Source organism: Mustela erminea, chromosome 6 (genome assembly GCF_009829155.1).
Source record: "Mustela erminea isolate mMusErm1 chromosome 6, mMusErm1.Pri, whole genome shotgun sequence".
NCBI lineage: Eukaryota > Metazoa > Chordata > Mammalia > Carnivora > Mustelidae > Mustela > Mustela erminea.
The window spans coordinates 92896870-92918842 of NC_045619.1; the positions used below are offsets into that span (position 1 = coordinate 92896870).

Sequence of the window (21973 nt, forward strand, 5' to 3'; positions counted from 1 at the left end):
CTGTTAAAACCTGGTACATGGCTGTCCTACTTCCTCTTTGGACATATACCTGTGCATGGTGGCTAGGGCCCCTTTTCCAGAGTATCTCTGTCTCTCTCATGATGGTTTCTTTAGGGGAGGGAGAGGGGACCTGGGCGAAGACCTGGGATGATTCTGAGTGGGCCAAACCATTAGGCTGTACCTTGAAGAAGCTCATCATCTCCATGGATTGCTGTACTGCATGTGTCCACCAAGGCACTTCTCTAGACTCTGTCTGTCAAGGGAATGGGGTATTTTCACTCTCACAGAAAGCGGTGGCCTAAGTCTTGGTCCCCACTGAAGCAGTGTGGCTGTCCATAGCATGTTTGGTGGTTATGGATTGAGTGTGTGGCCAGCTCGTGCTTTTCTTCGAGCAGGGACCATGTGCATGTCCCAGGCTCACACCATGCTCTCTAAGTTCTCTTTGGACAGGGCTTCTGCCGCTGCCTCGGCCTGAGTCTCCGATGGTGTGTAGGAGTCCTGATAATCCTGAAGCAGCTTCACCACCTCCAGGTGGTTGAACTGCACAGCATCATCCAGGGGAATGTTGCCCCACCTAAAAGGAACCAAGATCGGGATCAGGGAAAGAAGACAGTGACAGTGCTCTGGTCACACTACATGACTGGGGTGGCTGGAGGGCACAGGGAGAGAAGCTGTGCCCAGACTCCACCCCCGCCCCTGCCACCTCCAATTTTAGCTTTCTCTTACCTGTCCTTGACAAAGGGATTCACTTTGCAAGCTTCAATCAGGAACTTAACAACTTCAATGTGTCCTAGGAATATGAGCAGAAGGAAAATGAGATGGTATAGATCCTCAACCTTTTGGTGTTAGCCACATTAGACTTTGGCAGCTGAAGTCTGAACCAAGAGGGGTGGGGGAAACGCCTCTTCCCATTGTGCTCCCTGTGGCAGCCAATAATAGTTGGCCTGAAGACTGCAGGGCATCTGGACAAAACTAGTTGCTGCCCCTGTAACCTTATGGGCATATACAATAGGGAGTACTCTTCATAGAAAAGAAATGGTCTTGGGGTGCTTGGCAGGCTCAGTCGGTAGAGCATATGACTTTTAATCTCAGGATTGTGAGTTTGAGCCCCACACTGGGAGTAGAGTTTACTTTAAAAAAAAAAAAAAAGGTATAAAATATTTTTTAAAGAGGAAAAAAAAAAAAAAGGATCTTAAGCTCTGGTTCCCCTTTTATTTAACCTTCAGATACCTTCAGCTGCAGCGACATGCAGGGCTGTGCGGGAGTCATAGTCTTTCTGTTCCATGTCCATGGCTGACAAGGCAAACCTGAGGGTAGTGGAAAGCAGTTGGAGTTACCCAAATTAGTCTAGAATCACTAGTGTCTTTTCTGAAGTGGGGTTCCGACTAGATAGGTTCCAGAAAAAATAAAACAGGCTCACTAAGATCTGTAGACCCTGCATAATCATGTTCCATACCCAGATGAGACTGTTACTCCCAAATCAGACAGGGGTGTGATGCTTCCAGAAACATCACTGCCTACCCTTGGTAGGTGCCCAGCACATGTTTGTTGATGTTGGTGATCTACTTGAGGCAGGGTGCTTACTTCCCTCCTAGGACTCTGCTCTTAGCACCCAGATTAATCATAACATGGCTGCCATTATTTAAATTCGTATCACATGGCAGTCACTGTACTTAAAACAATCTCATTTAAATGCAGTCTGTATCCATTCTATCTGGCTCTAAAGCTGAAGCCTTTAACTATTTTGCGGTGTTGACTCCTAATGAGATCTCTGATCAGGACTATTTTACTGTGTTTATTTGGTACCTTCGAAGGGCTGAGACATCTCCACTATAGGCAGCAAATAACAGGTTCACCACAGTCTTGTTCTGGAAAACAAATACCCACCTGAGATTAACTGTGATTTTGGGCTCACCCATGCTCAGCTCTGTCCTGTGACCCTTCTCCAAAGATGCTTAGCCAAGGGTATTGCTAAACCACTAATGGAATGTTCTATTCTAAAATAGTCTTACAAGCCACCTGGGGTTTTCCTTACCCGAACTTCTCCCCCTTCACGCCGTGGGTCTAACTTTCGAGCACAGTGCCTCAGGTTGTCGTAGTTGTGGAAATTGAACAGAGACACCAGCTTCTAGAATTGTAAGCCAAAGAGATCGATTATTTACTCCCTGTACTCACTAGGAGCTCAAAATTTTTTCATTTACTCATTCAAAATCATTAAGATCTTCAGGCAAAATAACTCACCTGGCAGAAGCTGATGCCCCTATGGCTGTTCCCTAGCTTGTCCAAGGGAGGTGACAGACACATCATTCCCATGACATTGGGTACCACTAGGAGGATGGCTCCTGATACAGCTGACTTGGCCGGCAGGCCCACCTTGGAGATAAAATTGAGACTGAGGATAAGCTAGTGGTGCCCTCAAGTCTGGATTAATAAGTTCGTCTATTCCAAATGACTGCACAGGCAAGGTCATGTCCACCTCAACCTCTTGGCTTGTTAATTAGCTTCTTACTCCTTACTCCTTACTTACTCCTTACTCCTCTCCTGTCCTATCTCCTTTAAACTCGTGGCTTCAGTAAGAAAATACTTGTTGAGTGTCTATGCTGTGCCTGATGCTGCCCTAGAACTAGGATGGTCTCTTGACTTCATGCTGGTGGTAGGAGATGGACGATCAAGAGACAAAAAGAATCACAGCTTATGAGATAACACAGGAGGAAAGAAGCAGAGTGCTGCAATAGAGAAAGCAGTCGGAGGAGGGCCTACTGGAGACAGGATGGTCAGCAGAGCCTCTCTGAGGAAGGGACCTCTACACCGAGGCCTAGAGGAGAAGTGCCAGGTACATGGAGGGAGGCAGAAGTGGGTTCAGAAGCCACAACATCATGTATTAATGTGTTTGAGGGACTCGGTGTGTTTGACAGACTCGCCTAAGGACTCTCAGCCCAACTGCCAGACTAGGAGTTACGAAGGAGAGGCAGGAACAAGCTTCCAGCCTCTACCTTCAGAGACTCCATGGCCTTACTTCTTGGCTCCAGACCGGAAGCAAACGATGGCAGGGCTGGAAGCACTCACATGGAAGGCAAACTGGCCTGAGAAGTCATACATGCCGCAGGAGTGCATGAGGCTGAGGGTGTTGCGCACTGCTTCAGCACTCAGGACGCTCTCTCCTGTGATGGGGCAGATCCCGCCATTGGCCAGGGTGGCTGCCATGACACTGCCTGACTCACAGGTCACTTCCACTGAGCACAGCTGTAGAGACAAGGCAGATGGATGGGTGCAATGTGGACCATGAACACCATGTTCTTGGGCACAGAGCCACGTTCTTGGCCTCCTGATCTTTCAGAAAGTTCCCGTGGTGTTTCTGAAGGACACCAAAACCACTGGAGAGGACGCATCCCTCATGTGGGTCAGAGCAAGGATGGCGGACTGTCCTATTCCTTTGGCCCTGAGCTGAACAGCAGTGTGTGCTCACCTGGAAATAGAGGTCGAGGGCTGCCATCATGTCTACCCCCTTAGGAAAGCACTGTAAAGAAGAAGAAGGGAGAACATTTCTTTTCAGGCCATCAGCAAACCCTGTCACACTGCCAGGATCTCAATCGAAGTCCCCAACCCCATGTGCCCTTCCACCAGCTGCAGAATTCGCAGGGACTTTCTCTACCAGCCTCTCCCAGTTACCTTCTTTTCCTTTAGATAATAGCCGATGGCATAATTCCGATCGCCTGTTTCCTTCTCTGACTGGAATCTGAAGCAAACACCCAATTTAGTACTTGATGGTTGAGGGGTGAGTTTTAGGAGAAGGGGAAAAAATACCTTCCCTGAGAGAGACAGAACTAGATCACACGTGTCAAACTAAATCAGCCCTCAAATAAATCCTCACGGAAATCATGGAGAAAACTACTGACCCTGAGCAAGCACTGGACATAGCTTTACTGTTAAGTGTGAAAAAGAAACTCCCAACCCCCAAATTGTCTAGTCATCTAGTTTGGAGAAACTGATGAGGAGGTTTCTGGCTTGGAGAGGCTTGGCAAGAAGGGCTTGGGAATAAACCCTCACACTGCCTCTCTAAATACTAAAGAGAAATGGAAGAAATTATTTTACAAGATAAACCAATATCAATGAATTGGCTCAGAGGAAGCTGGGTAGCCAAAATTCTCCTGGATTTCTTCCTCTTAAGATTCTATCATCCCCCTTCTCTATGGCAAGTGCACATATCCCACAATGTATTCGGCCAATCCCGCAAACGGGGCCTTACGTGGCATTGCTGAAACCCATGTATTCGTTCCCAGCCATTTTGTTCAGATACTGCAGCACCTGAAAGAGGAAAGGGGGCATGAAAGGCATCACATGGGTGAGGACCCCTACTGAACACATACTAGCCTGATGAAGCCTTCTGAATTTCTAAGTCATTATCCCAGCAGAGACTCAGGAGTCTCCCCTCTGAGGCCATAGATTCCCATGCCTCTGGAAATAAGGCTTCTAGTAGTATGGGCTGGTGCACTATCAGAGTGGAGTTAGAGCTGAGCACTGGGGTAGGTGGAGGGGACAACATGCTATGGAGAAAAGCAGCCAGGAGCTGAGTAGCAAGGGAACTTACAAAATCAAACTTCTCTGCTTTGTTACAGTCCATCTGCAGAGAGAGGGAGAGAGAGAGAGAGAGAGAGAGAGATCGAGAGATCAATCAGCATTCCAAGCCTAGGATGACAGGGGAGTGTCAGGAGGACTTAGTGGAGTTTAATGATGTCTTACACTGATTTTGCTACTGGGAATATTTTACATTTTACAATGATGATTTTTTTTTTTTTTACGACTGATATATATATATATATATATATATATATGGAGGGGTATGCCTGCATATCTAGTGATCTTAAAAACCAAACCATTTAGATTTTATTATCAAGTAATGAGTACAGATAACTTCAGCCCATCCATGAGTCTCACCCATCTGAGTCTCACTTCCAATTCCATTCTCAATCCCAGGCTTCATCCCTGCCTCTCACTTCCATTGCCCTGAGTCCAGTCCTGTCCCCAAGTCCCACTCCAATTCTGATCCCCATCCCCATCCCTTACAGCCCAGGCTGGCGCGGTACTTTATCATATCCCTGACTCCCATTGCTATCTCCAATGGGATTAACAGGAATGGGATAAGAGGTGTGTTGCACAGAATATTGTTATATAGATTATATTGATAACCAAAATAAAGCTGAAGATCTTAGCTAAGAGTCAGGTCCAATAAGACCTACTTCAATGGGAATAGGATGAGGCAGGTGCGGGTTATAGGGCTGCAGGCAGAGGTAACCCAGGGCAAGGGAGAGCTTGAGCCTGGTCTCCCACCCCACCCCCACCACACCCTGTTGCTTCCTACACATGTCAACTATAGTGTCAACACCATAGGGACACTGACACCTGAGTCCCTGGGGGGAGGGTTCCTAACACCACCTTCCTCAGGAGGGGCTGTGATTGGCTCTGGAATGTTGCTGCCCACGCTGTTCTCAGGTTCTTGCTCAAGCCCTGGGAGACCTACAGCTGACAGGCCAGCCTGATGCCCTTGCTCAAGGCCAACTCACAGTTTCAGGTGACGTGAATAGCTGCCCTGGCCTGGCCATTCACCCTTCTTTCTGTGTCCCTCACCCAGAAGTGGCCAATCAGTGCCCAGTAGTGCTGTCCTCCCCCTGTATCTGGCATGTGGCCCTTGGTCCTAGGCAGGGGTCAAGACCTGCTCACTTCTCTAAGGGCCAGGAAGCTCTGGGCTCCAGACTCATGGGTGGGGGCAGAGGTATAGTTCCTTTTACTAACATCTTCAATATATGTGGTCGTTGCTGTGCCCTCACTGCCACCTGGAGACCCTCAAAGGAATCAAAGACCCAGTAATCCCCCTGAAGAGCTGGGCAGATATGAGGAATATAGAAACAAGGGGATTTAGAGAACAGTACCTTCCAGAAGGCTAGGATGGCACTGACCTTGATCAGGGAGCTCACGACAATGGCACCAGCATTGACCATGGGGTTATGGGGGATTCCTGGGGAAATACAAACCACCCAGTCTTATTAGCTATTGTGCAAAGCCTCCTTTACAGCCTGCCCACTCTGCAGGCTAGACAAATCTTTCTTTGCTGGGGAGGATAAAATGACAGAACTGACCAGGAAGGTCAGGGAAACAAATAGGGCTGCAGGGGTAGGTGGGAATAAGAAGGGGGACACCTATGAGTCTGACCTGAGCTCTGGTGGCACTCACCTTCCTCATTGAGAGAGAGCTTGTTGTAGCGTAGGCCACTGGGCTCCTTGCCCACAAACTTGTGCACGTAGTCAGTGCCGAGGGTGCTGATGGAAATGGCATAGGTGAGGGGCTTCACACAGGACTGCAGGCAGAAGGGAATCTTTGTGTGGCCCACGGAGTGCCTGCAGCAGACAGGTGCCGTGAAAAGGATCAGCCTATGTTCTGCACCTGTGCCCTGCCTCCCCGTCCTCTCACCAGGCATCTCACCGCTGACCATCCACAGTGCACAGGGAGACACCCCACAGGTCCGGGTTAGACTTGGCCAGCTGGGGAATATAGGCTGCCACCTGGGCGTGAGTGGGGAGAGAAAACAGAACGGGGATATGGATGTAGAGAGGGGAACAGAGCTGAGGTTCAGGGTCAGGAAACTCTTTTAGATAAAAGTGAGAATTCTGTCTTCTGCAGGGCAACAGGGTTCCCTCCTGCCTGTTGTTCCCAGGGACACCCAAGTCTTAAGTCTAAGAAGGCTTTATCTTTCTGTAGCCTTATCCCGATAGAGATGGCAGTAAAGCCTACAGAAGGCAAAAAGTAGAGAATTTTGGGGTCAGCTTCCCTTTTTGGGTCTTGGGCTTAATTACCCTATAGGTCTCCTTCAAAGTTCTATTGAATCCTTCATGCCAGTTGTCCCCTTTGGAACTTTGGCTTCCCTCCTCTGCTCTAGAAATCACATGTATAGAAATACATAAAACCCTTGTCCCCATTTTTAGAGATTCTGCTTCTCATCTCTCAATCATGGATTCCCAGCCCCCGGAAATTTCCAAGAAGCAAGGCATATCTGGCCCAGAACCCTTGTCCCGCCCTTAGTCCCCTGGCCCTCACTTTGCCTCCAGTGAGCTCTTTGGCATCTTCAAAGATGCGATCCACATGGCTCGTGAACTCCTCAAAATCAGGAATGACAAACTTCCTTCGGAATGCCTGGGTCAGGAGCACAATGTTGCTGCTCACACACCTGGATCCCAGACACGATGGGGTTAAGGGGCTGGAGAGATGCAGCTGCGACTCACTCCGGAGCCAGGGAAGTCAGGAATAAGGAGAGTGTGAGTGGTCATTAGGTTTGGGACCAACAGCTGTTATATGATCTTTGGCACATTACTTTATCTTTCTGGGTCTCAAGTTTCTTTTGCCCCTAAAATGAGGGGTGGCAATGTTGTGGAAAGATAGCCCAAGACACAGTGTCTTAGGATATGAGAAAAAAAAATAAGTACCCAAATAATATGTACAGTGGGTCACCTTAATATTTTTTAAAATTCCTAAATCATATAAGTATATTTACATATATTCCTATATGTATATAAATGCATAGGACATTATCTATAAGATACCCACTAATCTGTCAACAATGCTTCCTTCCAGGAAAAGGGACTGGGGTTGGGGAGACAGGGAAGGGAGAACATGTATTTCTATGTTGTTTGCACTTTTAATAATGAGTATGTGAACATTCATATGTTATTTGTATAATAAATAAGTAATACATTGAGGAGTTGGACTTGATCCAGTCCCCAGGAGCCCTCCCTGCTGTCATAGTCTATGTCCACAGAACAGTTCTGAGAATGGTGCCCTTGACTGTGGGGCCCTCACTTTTGGAAGAGATCTCGGTCCAAGAGGCCACCACTGCTGGACTCTCGAACCATGCGACGCATCTGGCTCATGCAGTCCCGGAGCCGGGGATCTGATGTCTGCAGTCCGGTGGCCTTCAGTGCCTTTAGGGGAAAGAATAAGCCTGGTAAGGTCAACTACAAGGACAGTAATGCAATCCTAACCTTCTTTCCCAATGGATAACAATTAGCTCAACCCCAACTACTACGACAAGTGGACCAAATGGGTTTGCAGACTAAGAAAGGAGGAATGGTGCAGGGTTGAAGGCTGATAAGAGTTTCCTGCCCTTTTTCATCAAGGCAGCTGGTTTCTGAACCCCTTGGGTCAAAGTTTCAAACTAAGAATATGGATTGAGTCCGAGGGTTTAATCTTTCCAGCCTGGAGCAGAGATGGGATTGCCTTATGAGCCTTGATATCTACTGCCATCTCCTACTTTTCACCCTCATGAGGCAATGTGTTAGCTGCCCTACACTTCCTGTCCTCCTTTTCCTGCTTTGCAGAGATCCTGCGGGCTCAGCATTCTGAGAAGATAAGAGAGGAACTTACGGTAGTGAACTTGTGGATAGGGATTCGTTCCTGTCCTTCAGCAATAGTGTAGAAGAGCAGATCACCCAGGCGGGATAGCATGCCACTCTCTGATGAGTCACTGTTCGGGGGCAGAGATAGGAAAGGAGGAGAGGAACATGAGAACTCCCTGCTTATCCTCCTCGAACATGGCCTTATAAATAGGTAGGTGTCCTAGGGACACCAAAGTGGTTCAGTCGGTTAAGCGTCTGCCTTCCTTCAGCTCAGGTCATGATCATAGGGTTCTGGGATTGGGGGAGGGGGGGTCCCTGCTCAGCGGGGAGCCTGCTTCTTCCTCTGCCCCTCCCCCTTGTGCTCACTCTCTCACTTGCTCTGTCTGAAATAAATAAAATCTTTAAAATAAATAAATACATAAACAAACAAACAAATAGGTAAGTGTCCTCACTCAACCCTCCTGCCTGAATCATTTGATCTCTCCCTATACTTCCAGCTTGCACATCTTTCCTGGGAGGTCTTAAATCTTACTCTCTAGCTTTCTTTTGTTTCTAACTTTCAGACCTTTATTTCTAGCTGCCTTCTAGACACTTCCATTTCTAGATGTCCTATAGGCACTGCCAACTCAAAATGTCCAAACTTGATGTTATCTCACCTCCCTCCCTCTGCTCCTCTTCCTGTGTTCCCCATTTGGGTTAATAGTGGTATCACACACCCTGGTGCCAAGCTGGAAACTTGAAATCATTTGGAGAATTCCCATACCTTACATCCACGTTCAGTCGGTACCCCACATTATGGTAACCACCATAATGTCTCTCAAATCCACCCTCTTTTCTTCTCCTATGCCAGCATGGTATAGTAGAAAGAACCGAATTTGCCCCTTAGAAGTTGTGTGACCTTAATAGGGTTAGTAAATCAGATTATTTAATCTTGCTGAACCTCCTTCCTCATCTGTAAAATAAGGGTAACAATGTCTACTTCACATGGGTAAAGTAGGCTTAATTAACATACCATTTTGCGAAAAAGTCTTTCACAAAGTAAATGCTCAGTAAACCATGTCTCTTTATTAGCAGTCCACATTGTCTGTTCCCTAACTGTTACTACACTCCCTTGACTTCCAACCCATCTTCCACCATGTGCCAGTTCTTTCTAAAACTCAAATATCAGGGTGCCTGGGTGGCTCAGTGGGTTAAAGCCTCTGCTTTCAGCTCGGGTCGTGATCCCAGGGTCCTGCGATTGAGCCCCTCATCGGGCTCTCTGCTCAGCAGGGAGCCTGTTTCCCTTCCTCTCTCTCTGCCTACTTCTCTGCCTACTTGTGAACTCTGTCAAATAAATAAATAAAATCTTAAAAAAAAAAAACAACTCAAATATCATTTCTCTACTCAAAAACCTTTGATAGTTCCCCAGTGTCTACAAAATAAGTTCTTATTTCTTGGTTTGGCACTCAAGGCTCTTTAAAACCTGCCAACAGGGGCACCTGGGTGGCTCATTTGGGTAAGCATCGGACTCTTGGTTTTGGCTCAGGTCGTGATCTCATGAGTTATGAGCCCTGAGTTGGGCTCCATGCTTGGTGGGGAGTTTTCCAGAAGAGTCTCTCCCTCTGCCTCTCCACCACATGCACACACTCTCTCTCAAATAAATAACTCTTAAAAACAAACAAACAAAAACAAACCAGGCCTGCCAACCTTCCTTTCCTATTCTCCACCATGCCCTGACACTCCAGTTATGCCAGATAATAGGTAGGTGTCCAAATGGGCCAGGCATTGTCAGCGTTCCTGGCCTTTGCTTATGCTGCAACTTCTGTATGAAATGACCTTTTTCTCCTTCACTTGGGACAGTCCTGCTCATCCTTCAAGGTCCAGACAAATATACTAATTCCGTAAAGACTTCCTCAAACCTCCCAATATTGTTTATACTGCTGGTATGACACAACCCACCATCTTATTGACAGAAGGATCTCCCTTGCTCCACTGTTAGGTTTTTGTGATTTTTTTTTTTAAGACACTACATTCATTATTTTTCTAAATTAGAAGTGCATTGCAAAATCTAAACAGATATGATATTTTGGATTATAGATTAAATTCAGAAAAGATGTAAAAATTTCCCTTTTTTTTAAAAGATTTTATTTTTAAATACCCTCTGCACTCATTGTGGGGCTCAAACTCGTGATATGGAGATCAAGAGTTGCATGCTCCACTGACTGAGCCAGCCAGGTGCCCCAAGATGTAAAAATTTCTTTTTCTTTTTTTTAAGATATAAAGATTTCTAATTCCAATTCTCCCAACTTTTTTTAAGGCTTTGTTTTCCACACCCCCACCCATTTTTCCCATTCTCCCACCCCTCCCTCTTCATACATCTTTATCTCTCTCTCTATATATATATCTATATAGATCTAAATACATATCTATATAAATCTAAATATATATCTATATAGATCTATATAGATATACATCCCTCTATAAATTTTTGCCTTCCTAACATTGAGCAAAGTCCCTAACACATAGTGGGTCTTCAATAGAGAATTACCAATTTACATTTCTAGGAAGCTTCCTGTTTCCCCAAATCTCTCTTTTGCTGGCTTATAGTGCTTAAAATTTCAGGTACTGAAGACTTCTTGGTTTTCATGAATTCTGCTATTAATATGCCAACAGATTTAGAGGAAATATTTTTTCAGATCATTCCAAACATGACAGGTATTTGAAATTAAGATCCTTTAAAACTCTTTGACCCAACAATTTGACTCTGAGTATTTATCCTGTAAGTGTATACTTACACACCTGCAAAGTAACATATTCACATTTATTGTATTGTTAGTAATAGTTAAGACTGGAAATGACCTAAATGTGCATCAACAGGGAACTAGCTAGGTAAATTATGGTATATTCATGTAATGACATATTATGCAGTATAAAAAAATGAAATGAGAGAGTTCCTTAAGTACTGATATGGAATGTTATCTAAGATGTCATATTGCTGCACATCAGGCTCCCTCCTCCAGGTTGTGTTTTCTCTCTCGCTGTTTCTCTCTGTCAAATAAATAAAATCTTTTAAAAAAATAAGATGTCATTTTAACTCAAATAAGCAAGCTGTAGAACCATGTTCATAGTATGGTACCATTTATGTTAAAAGGAAAAAGATATACTTCCCTCTTCAGGCACAAAATATTTCTAGAAGGATATATAAGAAACCTATTTAAAAAAAGAAAGAAAGAAAGAAATTTGTAAGTCTGATTTTACCTTCCTCTAGGGTGATGAAGCAGGTGCTGGGCAAAAGGAGTAGGAGGGATATTGTCCACTACATATCCTTTTGCATATTTTGAATTTTGAACCATATGAATATGTATACAGTATTTATTGAATATGGTATATATGAATATGGGCATACTATCTATTAAAACAATGCATTAGAAAATAACAAGTCTCTCAAGAAACTTGGCATAGACGATGCATGTACATATTTAGGGCCAGGAGAATACCAGGAGAGGGGCATTTCTTTTTCTGAGGAAATCCAGTTGTCACACGAGGCCAGTGACTTTAGGGAGGACAGGATGCATGCAATGATAGAAGAAGGGTGAAAAAGCTATCTGAGGAATAAGTCAAGAAGGCTATTATGTAGAACACTTTAGGGCAGGCCTCTCTGTGTCTGGAAGCTGAAGGAAGACAGGAAATTATGCCATACCACTAAGGTATGCCTTAAGTAAACTGCATACCCTTTGGCTCAAATATGGATTGATCTATAATATAATATGGGGGGGGGGGACAAGGTGCAGGACAATGTGTACAGCATGATGAACAGAAAATAATATCAACATGTATTTGCTGATACATGCATAAAATATCTCTAAAAGGTTATACAAGATACTGATGACAGTTGTCTCTGGGAAGCAAAATCTCCTAGGAATTTACTCTAAGACATAATTGAGTAGGTGCACAAGAATTTGCAGTAACCAGACTGAAAATTGATTACATAAATTATGATGCCTCATACAATATAATCTCGAAATGGTTAAATAGCCACCATTAAAATGATGATATCACACATACATATTCAATATTAAAAACTGCTTGTAGCTATTGGGTGGCTCAGTTGTTAAGCATCTGCCCTCGGCTCATATCCTGGGATCAAGCCCCACATCAGGCTCCCTGCTCAGTGGGGTGCCCACTTCTCCCTCTCCAGCTCCCCCCGTTTAAAAAAAGCTCTCCTTCTTTAAAAAAAAAAAAAGCTGTTCGTAAATGAAAAAGATAGGTTACCAAAAATATGAATACTATGATCCTATTTGTGTTAAATTTTATATATACATATATAAGGTATATATGGATATATAGTGGGTTACTCTATTATTGGGGTCCTTTATTTTCTTGATACTCTATCTTGTTTTTCTTTTATAACAAAAAATAAGAAAGATAAATATTAAAAAACAAACAAGAACCCGAATAACAGGGCATTTTCTCTTTTCTCCTTTCCTTTCCCCCCTCAAACACAAGAACCCCTCCCCATCATGGTATCACACTCCCAGAGCCCATGCCCTCCCAGTCCTTTCAACTCGTTCTGCCCAAGAGAACACCAGATCAAGGCCCTTACCACGAATTCCCTGGGAGCACAGAGAGTCAGAGGCAGGAGGATCAAGGTTCCCCAGAACATGTCTATCACCTGATTCCACTGGACAAGGAAGAGTGTGTGGAAGGAATCAGGGATACCCCTCGCTCTCCATCTCGCAGAAGGTTTTAAGGTAAGGGAGGTTAAGGCATTGCGCTATCCCACCATTTCTCCCATGGTGATTACTTGGGAAAAGTTGGAATAGAGAGTGGAATGGAAGAGAGAGGGCTAATTTTTGAAAGTTCAATGTTCCACGTTTCCTTGAGAAGAGGCACGTATAGCCTAAAAATTAATAAGTAAATCATACCTTACTGGTCTGTTACCTGTCAGGACAGAGGCTCCAGTGGTGGTGAGACAGTCAGTGCTGTGTCTGTCTGGCTACTTTAATTATGATGTACATGTCTTTCTGAATGTCATCAGTACATGTCAATGACAGGGAGATGGTCCATTTTTTGTTCCTGCTATAACAGAGCAAGAGCTACTTGGGCAGTGTCTACGTTGGCTTCTGGAAAGGACAAAATTTCCTTCTCAGCTCTGTCTGCATTTCGGAGAAAAGAGGCTCAGCCACCAAGTGTTCCTGGGTGGTGGAGAGAGGTGCAGCCTCTGGGGCAGAATAATAGCCCAAGGGAAGCAAACCTTTTATTATTATGATTTCTTTGTAAGAGAACCTTTTAAATCGGGGAGCCTGAGCAGCACAAACAACGGCTCTGACTGGGTCTGATTTGAGAAATCTGCATCTTGCGATTTTTTCCCTATTACGACTTTCCTCATTCAACAGCCAATTGGAAACTACCCTTATTCTACAGATTTGAGGGCCCTGACAACGCACACATTCAACACATAAGCAAACGACACACTCACATACCTGCGCACTAATAATACACGCGCATCACACATTACACGCCGAGGACATGCCGAACACAGACACACCATATAGCTGGACAGACCCAAGTACACCAAGACACGAGACGGGAGGCTGTTCCATACCCACTCATCCCCTAAAATACATCCGTGGACCTAGGAAGAGAGAGGGAGGGTGAGGATGCGCGGTGCGCACACGGCCCTGCACTCAGACACGTGCACCAAGCAACACTCCGCGCCCATCTGCGTTCCCAGTTAAGTACGCACCTTGGACAGGCACCATCCCGAGGACCGACCTGCCCAAACGCCCTCCCGGGCGGACGGCGTGTTACCGCCCGAGCGCGGCGGACCCAAAGCCCCAAATCTAAAGGAAAAGGCATCGCAGGCTAGTGAGCGAGGAGAAGAGAGGGGAGATGATATGCGCTCTCGGGGTAAAGGGACTCGGGAACTGGCGACAACGACTGTGGGAGTAGCGAGCGAGCCTGTCCCCTGCCCCTGTCCCGCAAGCCTTACTGATCCTGGCGCTGCGGCTGGTGGCTGTGCGGCGTCTCCCTGCCCAGCGCCGCGGCCTCACTGAGGTGGTGCCGGACGCCCCCGCCAAGGAGAGGGCTCCGGCTCAGGTGACCCCAGCCTCCCAGCCAGCAGTGACTGCCGGCCCCGCTCAGCGCATTCTGCAGAGCCCTCATAGAGCGCATCCCCCCAGCGCGTCTCTCGCTCTGCCCGAGCGCCCGAGGAGTCTGAGCGCTGGTTGGAGGGAGGGCGGGAGGAATCGCGAACGCCGCAAGGTGGGGGGAGCTGGGTGTTGGAGTGCGGAGCCTAGGATGTGGAGAGGAGGGTTGGGGAGGGGCCCAGTGGGTGGGGTCCCGGAGCAGGGGGAGGGGCCGGTCCCTAAGTGTCTCGGACCATTGCGAAATGCACTCACGCCCCACTAGACAGGGGATGGGCGAGCAGTGGATAGGAGAGAAAATGGGGGTGGAGGGGCGTTTAGTGGGTGGTTAAAAAAGGGCGGTGCCCGAAGGTGGGATGGACAACATCCAGGTCCAATCATCGGGGAAGTAAAGACCTTGGGGGCGGAGAAAAGAGGAGGCTACCCAATGAGAGCAAGGCGGTGGGCCGTCCGCGAAAGCTCCGTGAATTCCTCGGTCCCCGGGCACCTTGCGGCGGCCTTGCGTGCGGACGTTGAGGGCGGGAAAGCCGAGGGTTGGGGCTTTGCGAAGCCAGGCGAGCTCCCGGAGGACGCGGCGGCGTTAGAACGATGGCGCTCTCGGAGAGAGCGGGGAGGAGTACCTGTCTACACTTGGATAAGAATGAGCCCTTTTCAAGAGGCCGCTTAGTGACCTTCAGCTTTCGAAGGCCAGACCCGAACACAGTAACCCGCTGCGTCGAGCGGCATGGAGGTCAAATGAACGCCTCGTCTCCGGCACGCGGCATTGGTGAGTGAGGATTCCGATGGCCTGGCCGGAAAATAGCCCGACCAGAAACAGCCCCGGGCACTTCAGGGAGGGCCTGAGCTGGATGAAAAGGTCATCCTGATGGTTACAAGGTTGCCTGGGTTCTCATTTAAATTCTGACCGTCATTTGGCGGCTGTTTAGGACTTGCATGTTCTTGACTGGGCCCTTAACACATTTTATAAACCTTTACGTGCTCCCAAGATTTTAGGTATTTTTTTTTAAAAGATTTTATTTATTTATTTGACAGAGAGAGATCACAAGTAGGCAGAGAGAGAGGAGGAAGCAGGCTCCCTGCTGAGCAGAGAGCCCGATGCGGGACTCGATCCCAGGACCCTGAGATGGTGACCTGAGCCGAAGGCAGCGGCTTAACCCACTGAGCCACCCAGGCGCCCGATTTTAGGTATTTTAATTGCTTGCCCCTGTATTCCTTACGGAAAAGAGGTGATCTAGAAAAGAAATTTGGAAAACTAAGGAAATTTATCATTTGCAACTAGAAAAACATTCATCTGTGGTTTCGCAGTGCTTAACACAGCATCTGTGTGCAATAGAAACTCTGTAAATATTAGCTACCATCTAGTGCTTATGGTGGATTTTATATGGTCTATCACTCCCACTTACCAGAGACTTCAGAGTAGTTACAGTTAGTCCCATTTGGAAGATGAGGAAACTAAGACTCAGCACTAGGACTTATTTGAATAAGGTAACCCAGTTGTAATTTAATATCAGAGATATCATTGTAATTTAATATCAGTCAGGAATCAGACTCAGGTAAGTCTCTGACTACAAGGCTTTCTTTGTCATGAAGCTCTTCCCAAAATTAACCCATTGAATTGGATTATCCCAGGAAATGATCCTATCCCTAAAGGAAGGGTTTTATGTGAGAAACATTATGGTAAGGTACTGGGAGTTGTCTAGAGGCTGTATCACAAACCCTTTTCTTAAAAAAAAAAAAATTTTTTTTTAAGGGACCCCTGGGTGGCTGAGGTGGTTAAGTAACTGCCTTTGGCTGGGGTCATGCTCCTGGGGTCCTGGTATCAAGCCCCATGTCAGGCTTTTTGCTCAGCAGGGAGCCTGCTTCTCCCTGGCCATCTGCCTGCTGCTCTGCCTGTTTGTGCTCTCTCTGTCAAATAAATAAATAAAAATTTTAAAAATTTGTAATTTCTCCATCTAACGTGGGGCTCGAATTTACAACCCTGAGATCAAGGTTGCACACTACCTTCACTTTTCATTTAGGGATTAAAATGAGCATCAAGGGCATTTGGGAGAATAAATATCAAAAACCATTTTCTGGTGTGTTTTGTAGAAAGGCAGTTCTCCTTTGCTTTGGTTAGGGATGGAGGGGTTTTTTTGGGTTTGAAACCAGATAGAGTGACCTTTCTTTTGTTTGTTTTTCCCTCTGGCATTCATACCATATCTGCCCTATCTTCTCTTGGGACTCTCTCTAACTCAGGAACTCTAACTTGCTCTCAGCTGCCTCCTGCGTGGCTTTGCCCATGACTTTAAGAATGTTCTGGTAGGGGCACCTGGGTGGCTCAGTTGGTTAAACGTCTGCCTTCCGCTCAGGTCATGATCCCAGGGTCCTGGGATGGAGCAGGAGTTCCGGCTTCTTGCTCAGCAGGATGTCTGTTTCTCCCTCTCCCTTTTCCCTCCAACACTTGCTTGTGCTCCCACTCCCTCAATAAATAAATATTTTTTTTAAAAAAGAGAGTTCTGGTAGTATAAACTCAAGCCAGCATTAGTTTTTCCAAATATAATAAAGCTAATCTTATCCTTTTTCACAGGAATGTAATTTCTCTGAAGCGTTTTAAGCTATCAAGAAAGCGATACATATGTTAGTATTTCTGAACATTACCTAGAAGTTATTGCTTCCTTTTATTTCCTCCCCCTGCTTTTATGAATTAGCCTTAATTATAGTCAGTAATGAGGTCCTCAATCTTCTTCCCAGTTCTCTCTGACTAGAGGAACATGTTGAGCAGTGAAGTAAATCTACCTGTAGAAGGGGAGGTTCTTAGCATAGAGAACTAGCTTCCAGCTGCCCTTTGACCTTCAGTGTGATTCTTCTTCTACTACAGTATTGTTAGATTTACATGAGGATGGAGCATGAACTAGTGACTTGGGACACCCAAAATATTGTGTAAAGTATAAAATATTCAAGAAGAACAAGTTTGTCATTCCAGGTGGTTAAAGCTTGGTAGTGTCAGATCCTTTTTTTGTTCTTGATTTGAAAAAGACCCATCTAGTTAAATCTGTGCAAAAGTATTTGCCAACTGTGACATGACCAGCTAGAAATGAGGCTTTCGATAATATGAAAGAAATCCTCTGTCATGTCTAATAGTAGGTTTTTAGGTCAGTCCCTGGTTCTGCCAGAGTTTTGTGGTGTATGGGGAAGGATTGGTCTTTTTTTTTTTTTTTTTTAGAGATTTTATTTATTTATTTGCTAGAGATCACAAGTAGGCAGAGAGGCAGGCAGAGAAAGAGGGGGAAGCAGGCTCCCCGCTGAGTGGAGAGCCCGATGCGGGGCTAGATCCCAGGACCCTGAGATCATGACCTAAGCCAAAGGCAGAGATTTTAACCCACTGAGCCACTCAGGCGCCCCGGGAGGATTGGTCTTAATGATTTTGAACCTAAATCAGAAAAGCTAAATCCTCTGTGGTACAATATTGGAAACTTGGTTTGTGTTTGGGGAATGTGTTTGTTATGATTTAGAGATTCTCATTCGTTCTACTCTTTAGATTGTAGCTAGGCTATTAATTAGTGCAAATGAAAGATTTCACATAAACTTTTTTTTCATAAATCTTTGTCCTGCTAATGTTATTATTGGTGCACATGCCTTCCTGCTTTAGTTTTTCCATTTGCAAAAGATAATCTGGTTAAATATTATATTTTGTATATATAACATATGTATGTATATATATTATATATATAAAATAATACTGGTTAAAATATAAGTCCTGGGGGGCTCTAACATCATCTTCCATTCATTCAGTGAGTATTTATTCATTGGCCTATCGTGTGCTGGCTTGGAGCCAGGGAATCCAGACGTAAAGCAAAAATAAACAAAACCATTTTCTGACTATTGAAAGAAATGAGAAAGCAGTGCTTGGGATACCTGGGTGGCTCAGTCAGTTGAGGGTCTGACTCTAGATTTTGGCTCAGGTCCTGATCTCAGGGTTGTGGGATCAAGCCCTGGGTCAGGCTCCAAGTCAGTGCAGAATCTGCTTGTCCATCTCCCTCTCTTTTCTCCCCCCCCGCCCAATAACATGCTGGTTTGCTCTCTCTTGAATACATAAATAACTTGATGTTAAACCTTCATGGAGTAAATGAAATTTCATATAAATTCAGATGTATCTATGATCTATCCCAGTGTATGTTTCTAATTCCTGTTCAGTTTAATAATTACAAAACTAAATTTTAACAGTTTTTTTTATTTTAAAGATTTTATTTATTTATTTGACAGAGAGAGATTACAAGTAGGCAGAGAGAGAAAGAGAGGAGGAAGCAGGCTCCCTGCTGAGCAGAGAGCCCTATGCGGGACTCGATCCCAGGACCCTGAGATCATGACCTGAGCAGGAGGCAGCGGCTTAACCCACTGAGCCACCCAGGCGCCCCAAAACTAAATTTTATAAGACTGAAAAAATATACACAAGAGGATGTGAAAAAAAATCATAATATATCACTACACTGGGTCAAATTTACAATGCCTAATACATATTGTCTCTTTTGCCAAATAATCTCTCTGTAAATTGGTTTCTTTGATGGCCATAGAATAGATTATAGCAAGTGTGAATCATTATAATATGCTAAGAGAATGTAAAGATTTTTAAAAACTTTTTTTTTTTTTAAAGATTTTGTTTGTCAGAGAGAGGGAGAGAGAGCATAAGCAAGGGGAGAGGCAGCCTCCCCCTGAGCAGGGAGCCCAGTGTGGGATCCATCCTAGGATGGGATCATGACTTGAGCGAAAGGCAGATGCTTAACTGACTGAGCCACCCAGGCGCCCCTAAAAAACCTCTTAATAGACGAAAGTGAATTTGAAAGAATTTGAAACAGCAAAAAGAAAAAACCTTTGGTGGATGGTTGTGGTTGGTAACATTTTTTTTTTTTAAGATTATTTATTTATTTATTTATTTATTTGAAAGAGAGAGAGAGAGAGAGCAAGATAGGGAACAGAAGCAGGAAGAGTGGGAGAGAGAGAAGCAGGGTTCCTGCCGAGCAGGGAGCCTGATGCGGGGCTTGATCCCAGTTCTCCGGGATCATGACCTGAGCTGGAGGTAGAGGCTTAACAATTGAGCCACCCAGGCGCCCCTGGTAACATTTTAATACTTGTTTTTTTAACCTAAAGAACATGAAAGATGTTTTCAGAATCTTGTGTTACCACACAATAAACAAAACCATTCTCTAAAAAACTACATAAAGTTAATTTTAACCACATTCGTCTATTTAACACTCCATAAACTATAATTTCTCAAGATTTTATGTAATTTGAAAAATTTTACATTATCCTATTTTGCCTCTCAGTTTGCTAAAGCTGCTATTATAACTCTCTTATGTTGGGAAATTTAGAGGAAACAATTTTAATTAATTTATTTATTTTTGTTTTTCAGGTTTTTATTTAAATTCCAGTTAGTTAACATACAGTGTGTTACTAGTTTCAGGTGTAGAATTTAGTGGCTTTTTACTTAACAACACCCCGTGCTCATCTCAACAAGTGTCCTCCTTACTATCACCTGTTTAACCCATCCCCCTGCCTACCTCCCTTACGTAAAAAAATTTTAGATTATCAGGTAATATGTATAGTAACTACCACTTAGGTAAGAGATTTTCAAGGGTAAGTGTATTTATTTGTTTATTTACATTTATTATTCCAGTTTAGTTCAGTTTAATTTAGATGAAAAAGTACAGAAGGTGCCAAATTTATGATGTATGAAAATGATTAATATAATTGTGAGATTATTAAACACAGAAATTGGAAAAAGGTAATACATATACATATTTCTGTGATAGTTACTGACAATAGTGGTACTTGATTTAAAGTTGTTCTTAAGTATTTTTGTTTTGCACAGTTCTCATGTTATTTATAGCAGAATTAAAATGATTTAAAAACAAGGTTACTAAGGGCACCTGGGTGACTCAGTTGGTTATGCGACTCCTTTCAGCTCAGGTCATGATCGTGAAGTCCTAGAATCGAGTCCACATTGGGATCCCAGCTTGTTAGGGAGTTAGCTTCTCCCTGTGACCCTCCCCACCCTCATGCTCTCATGCTCTCTCTCTCTCAAGTAAATGAAATCTTAAAAAAAAACAATTTAGGAAACTCTATAGGATCACAGTATTTAACAGCATTTTTATTATTGAGCATAGCAGCTCAAACAGGGGGAAAATACAGATTGTAAAACTTATAAATTAAAATTCATTGCTGAGGGGCACCTGGGTGGCTCAGTGGGTTAAGACCTCTGCCTTCAGCTCAGGTCATGATCCCCAGGTCCTGGGATCGAACCCCGCATCGGGCTCTCTGTTCCGAGGGGAGCCTGCTTTCTCCTCTCTCTCTGCCTGCCTCTCTGCCTGCTTGTGATTTCTGTCTGTCACATAAATAAAATCTTTAAAAAAAAAAATTCATTGCTGGGACTATTTTATGATTTTATTTACTCATCTGAATTTTGGTTCAAAATTTAGAAGGTACAAAAGGGCCTAGTATCCCCTTTCTCTTATAAAAGTGTCCCAATTTGGGGGTGCCTGGATGGCTCATTCGATTAAGCCTCTGCCTTCAGCTTGATCCCAGGGTCCTAGGATTAAGCTCCATAGGGAGCTCTCTGCTCAGCAGGGAGCCTGCTTCTCCCTCTCCCTCTGTCTGCTTCTCTCTTGCTGTGCCTGCAGCTCTGCCTGTTTGTGCACTCTCTCTCTTTGAAATTAAAAAAAGGTGTCCCAATTTGGACAATATTTTTTATGGTTTTATGGTTACCCTAGGTATTACAGTGCTGCAGTGAATAATACTAAATATCTTGTCATTTTGCAGGTTTGCAAATATAACTCGAGGATAAATTCCTAGAATTAGAATTGCTGAGTCAAAAGGTATATATGTTTGTAATTCTGATGTTGCTAAATTGCTTCCTATTGGTCATATCATTTTATAGTCTCACCAGCAGTGTGGAGATGCTTGTTTTTCTGCCCTCATCTCAGGTGATTATCACCTTTTTAAAAATGTTTCCCATTCCAATACATATTAAATCATTTCTAAGTGTTTGTATTTATTTTAACTTTTTATAAATTATGAGATTGAGGATCTTTTTCTAAGGTTAAGAATTATTTGTTTTTTTATGAATTATATATTTCCCCATTTTCTGTTGGGTATTAAAATTTTGATATTGATTTAGAAGAACTCTGAACATATTTTGGAAATTAGCTTTATATAAGATAAGTTGCATACATTGCCTCTCCTTGTCCTGGTTTATCATTTGACTTTTGGTTTTCCTTTTGTGGTTTTTGCCATGTAAGGATTTTTTTTCCCCTTTAAAAAAAAAATATTTGGGGCACCTGGGTGGCTCAGTGGGTTAAAGCCTCTGCCTTCGGCTCAGGTCATGATCTCAGGGTCCTGGGATCGAGAGCCCTGCATTGGGCTCTCTGTTCTGCAGGGAGCCTGCGTCCCTTCTCTCTCTCTGCCTGCTTGTGATCTCTGTCAAATAAATAA

The 21973-nt window shown here is 44.3% G+C and overlaps 1 protein-coding gene across 3 annotated transcripts; it reads right to left on the minus strand.

Moving 5' to 3' along the window:
* Nucleotides 1-58: 58 nt before the first annotated feature.
* Nucleotides 59-14786, minus strand: GLS2 (glutaminase 2). Of its 3 annotated transcripts, XM_032348680.1 has the most exons (19): nt 14356-14466; nt 14110-14206; nt 8413-8512; nt 7849-7970; nt 7090-7219; nt 6478-6557; nt 6229-6392; nt 5955-6013; nt 4589-4621; nt 4247-4305; nt 3670-3736; nt 3467-3517; nt 3067-3243; nt 2242-2373; nt 2036-2128; nt 1807-1868; nt 1231-1307; nt 727-790; nt 59-574 (listed from the first exon to the last, which is right to left on the minus strand). In XM_032348680.1, exons 3-19 carry the CDS (start codon nt 8491-8493, stop codon nt 418-420), a joined length of 1608 nt encoding a protein of 535 aa, XP_032204571.1. In that variant the 5' UTR covers nt 8494-8512; nt 14110-14206; nt 14356-14466; the 3' UTR covers nt 59-417. The 3 variants fall into 3 exon arrangements, with proteins under 3 accessions (XP_032204571.1, XP_032204569.1, XP_032204570.1); XM_032348678.1 differs by lacking the exon at nt 14110-14206 and having other exon boundaries at nt 14356-14786; XM_032348679.1 differs by lacking the exon at nt 14356-14466 and having other exon boundaries at nt 14110-14349.
* Nucleotides 14787-21973: the final 7187 nt, after the last annotated feature.

Bases quoted from the DNA above. Each gene is read 5' to 3' on its own strand.
- GLS2 (XM_032348678.1), bottom strand. From the start codon at position 14,537: ATGCGCTCTATGAGGGCTCTGCAGAATGCGCTGAGCGGGGCCGGCAGT. The intron at 6,393-6,477 runs GTGAGATGCCTG...TGTCTGCTGCAG, and splicing joins TGCACTGTGGATGGTCAGCG to GCACTCCGTGGGCCACACAA. The intron at 3,737-4,246 runs GTAAGGCCCCGT...TGTTTGCTTCAG, and splicing joins ATGGGTTTCAGCAATGCCAC to ATTCCAGTCAGAGAAGGAAA.